The following is a 4,301-nucleotide window of genomic DNA, read 5'->3' as shown; positions in this document are numbered from 1 at the left end:
GGGCGGGGGGGTTCTATCTCTGCGTGTCCTCTGTGCAGCGGCGCTCTGCGGGGCGAGGCTAACGCAGCGGCCTCCGCTATCGATCCAGCAGCACTTTATCTTCTCACATGACTTCCCAGAGTCCTCAGGAGGAGGCGGGGCCAAGCACACGCGCGTATACACTCACATGCACGCACACACACACTTGGGTATACACACACATATGTATGCATGCGCATACACGCACACACGCACGCCGGTATACATACAAATACGTACGCACGCGTGTATACACACACATGCACGCACATACGCACGCACGCACACACACTCACGCACACTCACGTACAGCCACACACACACACACTCGTATTTACATGCAATCAGATACGCACAGCAGGGTTCATGCAAGGTGAATCGCTCGAGGTGCTCACGCATGAATTCGTTGCTCGGAAAGTCCAGTACCGGAGTTCCTGGAAAATAAACAACGGTATTAGTCCTTGGTAGGTCCTTGAATTAAGATAAGGAGAAGAAAAAGAACATATTGCTTCCTCACCTACAGAGCACAGAATGCGCCATGTGGGCAGAGGAATTTTCAGGCTGGCCGAAGTTTGCTGCGTTGTTTCTGAAGTTATTTCTTTCTTGTCGTGTGGGATTCAGGCAGTGCATCGCTGCCAGTGACGGTGGTGTTTGAGGAGGGGCTGCATAAGTCCTCATGCTCATCTCACTGGAATAGGAAGTCAAGAACATTCCGGAGAAAAGTGAGGAACACCTGTGCGGTTAAAACGGAGAGAGGGGTATCTCCTGAGGCAGAAGTCTGCGAGCGCAATGTTGGCTTCGCCTGCTACAGGAAATCCAGTGCAAAACAAAAACAAACAAAAAAAGGCAGAATTTGCTCGGCAAGAGAGCAGTGACTTCATCGAGTTCCCCCTGAAATGAGCGTACACCAGACTGTGCCTGGAGTTACATTTATTTATTAACTTAGGCTCAAGCTTGTGCTGTAAACTGCACGCACGTGGACACGCACACACGTGCGTGCAGAGACACACCTACTCAGAAAGACTTGCTCACGCGATGCTTGCGTGACTCTCCCTCGAGAGGAGCGCGGTGTTTCTGCAGCCGCTGCTGGCAGCCCGGGGCTCAGGGGTTTCAGCTTTGCTCAGTCTCCTTCCAGAATTCCTTTTACCGTCCGCTGTGCAGTTTTTATAAATACTTCTTGAAATGTTGGTGTAGCAGCATTTTTAATTTTCGGTAACAAGGTTTTTTTTCCGTTCTAGTATACCACCAACTATACCATTGAGTGGCTGAATATTCTGCCTTACTTTTTTTTTTTTAACTTTTAATATAGCTTTCACCTGTCCAAGTTCTGTACTTCACTCAGGTGATGAAAGGAAGGGTGCAGTTTAGAGTTTTTGGACACTCCCCACGTCATACTAATTATCTGTCCATGTTACATTCTCCTCATCTCCTCAGGTAGAAGTTGTTCCCCATCTGTAACTTGTCTGTGTACAGCAGTTGCAGGTTTCCTTCTGCCATTGTCTCTTGTGCATGGATAGGTCACTTGTACCCCTGGCTGAGTATTCTGTGTTAATCCTCGACTGTTGTGCTTTTTATGTTTTATGTGCATTTTTATCTGCTTGTTTTTTTTTATTTTTTATTAGTCTGTTATGAAATATTATGACTCAGACCTGGAACTGTGTGTGTCTGTGTGTGTGTAGATGGTGTAATTCAGTGGTTCTCAAACTCTGGGGGACCACTATGTATCCTGGTTTTCATTCCAACCTCAAATGCAATCCCAGAATTTTAACAAGCTGTTAATCTTTCTTAATTAGGTGCTTTTCGTGTTTTAGGGCTGGGGTCCCCAGTCTTATCCAGAAACTGCCAGTGTGGGTGAACACACCTGACTCAACTAATCAAGGTGCTTAGCAAAGACTCTAGTGGTTGATTAACAGCTTCTTAAAATTCTGGGATTGCAGTTGAGGTTGGAATGAAAACCAGCATACCAGCATACGCAGTGGTCCTCCAGGACCCAGTTTGTGAACCACTGGTAGCTGATGAATTTTCGTCCCGTGTGATCTGTGTACATTCATGTCAGCCCTTTTCAGAGTTACATAGCTGTCATTGACATTCTGTGCTTTTCTCTGTCTGTCCATCCCTTCTTTTCCCTCCCGCCCTCCCTCTCTCTTTCCATCCATGTCCCTCCCTCTCTCCCTCCCATCCTTCCCCCATCCTCCATTAGAGCCTCCTCCCACCACCACCACCCTCCCCACCACCGCCGCCCCCGCCCCCGACGACCCCTCCACCGGGCCGCTCCCCAACAAGCGGGGCCCCAAGTCCGCCGCCTCCCCGACGCTGGCCTCGCTGACGGACGGCAGCCTGGGCACCGTCGTGGGCGGGGCGGTGGGCGGGGTCCTGTTCCTGGTGCTGCTGCTGGTGCTGGGCGGGGCCTGCTACATGCGTCAGCGCCGGACCTTTCGGGGGGACTACTACACCAAGCAGTACCTGGGGCCCACCGACATGCAGAAGGAGTCCCAGCTGGACGTCCTGCAGCCGCACGAGCTCCAGGAGGTGTACGGGGACGGCTCGGGGAAGGGGAGCCAGCAGGACCTGAAGCCCAAACCCGGGGCGGGGGACGACGTCATCTACCCCGACTACCCCGCCGACCACAAGGACCGGGAGGAGTGGGGCGACAACGCCAAGAACGGCCGCCGGGCCCAGCGGGAGGAGGACCGCTACCCGGACCACCACAGCCCCAACAACGCCCACCCGCGGGGCCCCGCCCTTAACAACGGCTCCCCCTACCTGCCGGAGGACTGCTACGACAACGGCACCGACAGCGACTACGTGTCCCACCTGGACGGGTCTGTGATCTCGCGCAGGGAGTGGTACGTCTGAGCCCGGACTCCGCCCCCGGGAGGGATGCAATCTAACTGCAAAAAGACTAAATAGATCCCTGAACGGAACACAGCGAAAGAGAGACCATTCAAAAGCGAAAATGAAAAAAAGGAAAGCTCTGTATTTTTTTTTTTTTGTTTCCTCTTCCTTCTACTTCACTCGCTTTCTCGGTGAACTTCGAGGCTCGTCTTTAACGGATCAGACTCTTGAGCAGGACGTCCCGCTCCCAGAGGCTTCCAGGGGAATGTGTCTGAACACTTCTGTGGCACGTGGATGAACACTTCCTGTCTGGAGTCACTCACGCTGTCATTGTCTTTGTGCTTGACCCGGAAGCGTTTAAAAAAACCTGCCTTCCCTGGTAGTGGGCCTGGGGTTTGACCCCCCCAAATCCCTCCCCCAATCTGTGTAACACGGGGATGCTACACAAAATGTAGGCGTTCATCTAATCATTGATTCCTAACAGTTTAACAAGCAATGCACATTTGGAAATGGAACACAAACGATTTTATAGATTTAATCCCCTGCATCACTCCTAAAAGCAGCTCGGCACGGTTGCCCCTGTAAGGGGGTCAGTATTGTATTTTATTTTTTTTGAGAACTCAAAGTGGACAGAAGGGCATGCAGTGCAGCCAGAGCTCCTGTAAACGCAGAGCTAGCCGACGTCTCTGTCCGAGTGGCAGCGTTCGGAGCAGTGCTGTCAGCGGGCCCCCCCCTCTCTCCTGCGAGCCAATCAGCAGGCCCCTCCCTCTCTCCTGCGAGCCAATCAGCAGGCCCCTCCCACTCGCCTGTAGAGCCAATCAGCAGACCCCTCCCACTCGCCTGTAGAGCCACTGCCTTTGCTTGGTTTGGATCGGGTTACGTTTTTTTCTGATCTGATTCGCGAGACCGGGTCAGGGCTTGATTTATATGTCAGGGGACCTGTTTTAGGGAGGGGGTAGGGAGGGGGGAGGGGGGGGAGGGGGGGGGGGGGGGGGGGGGGAGCAGTGTTTCCCACGCAGGGAGGGGGGGGGAGAGCGGAGGCCGGAAACCTGGATGTGTTCAGAGAGAACGAACCACACCTCAGAGCTAACGGTGGTATTCCCCTGTCCGCTGGGGCCCTTGGGCTGTCGAGAGGGAAGTAAAGAGGGGTTCTCTGTGAGTGACGAAGCAGATTCTTCACCTTATTTACATTCGTTTTGCCAGTCCCCCACAATGCAACAGTATTTTTTTAGTGTTATGGCATTGATGAACTATCACTGAATTTCACCGAGATGAGATGGAGCGATTTAGACTGGTGTGATAAAGCGAATTATGTTTTTATGATCCAGATAACCCTTAGCACTTGAAGCAGGTTAACAGAGTATGTTTCTCATCATTATTTTTTACATCTCTCTCCAGTGTAAAACGGTGGATTTGAATGCTCTTTACGACAGCCAGAAAATGAGCTC

The 4,301-nt window shown here is 52.1% G+C and overlaps 1 protein-coding gene across 1 annotated transcript in view; it reads left to right on the top strand.

The window, feature by feature from the left end:
* nectin3a (nectin cell adhesion molecule 3a) overlaps positions 1–3,219 on the top strand; it is a 57,178-nt gene extending 53,959 nt beyond the window's left edge. Inside the window, exon 6 of the mRNA XM_035386299.1 lies at positions 2,219–3,219. Within this exon, the coding sequence (XP_035242190.1) occupies positions 2,219–2,874 (656 nt within the window). The 3' untranslated portion in view covers positions 2,875–3,219. The remainder of the gene's footprint in view (positions 1–2,218) is intronic.
* Positions 3,220–4,301: the final 1,082 nt, after the last annotated feature.

The sequence above is a fragment of the Anguilla anguilla genome, chromosome 12, assembly GCF_013347855.1.
Source record: "Anguilla anguilla isolate fAngAng1 chromosome 12, fAngAng1.pri, whole genome shotgun sequence".
Classification (NCBI taxonomy): domain Eukaryota; kingdom Metazoa; phylum Chordata; class Actinopteri; order Anguilliformes; family Anguillidae; genus Anguilla; species Anguilla anguilla.
This window is presented reverse-complemented; position numbering and strand designations above follow the sequence as displayed.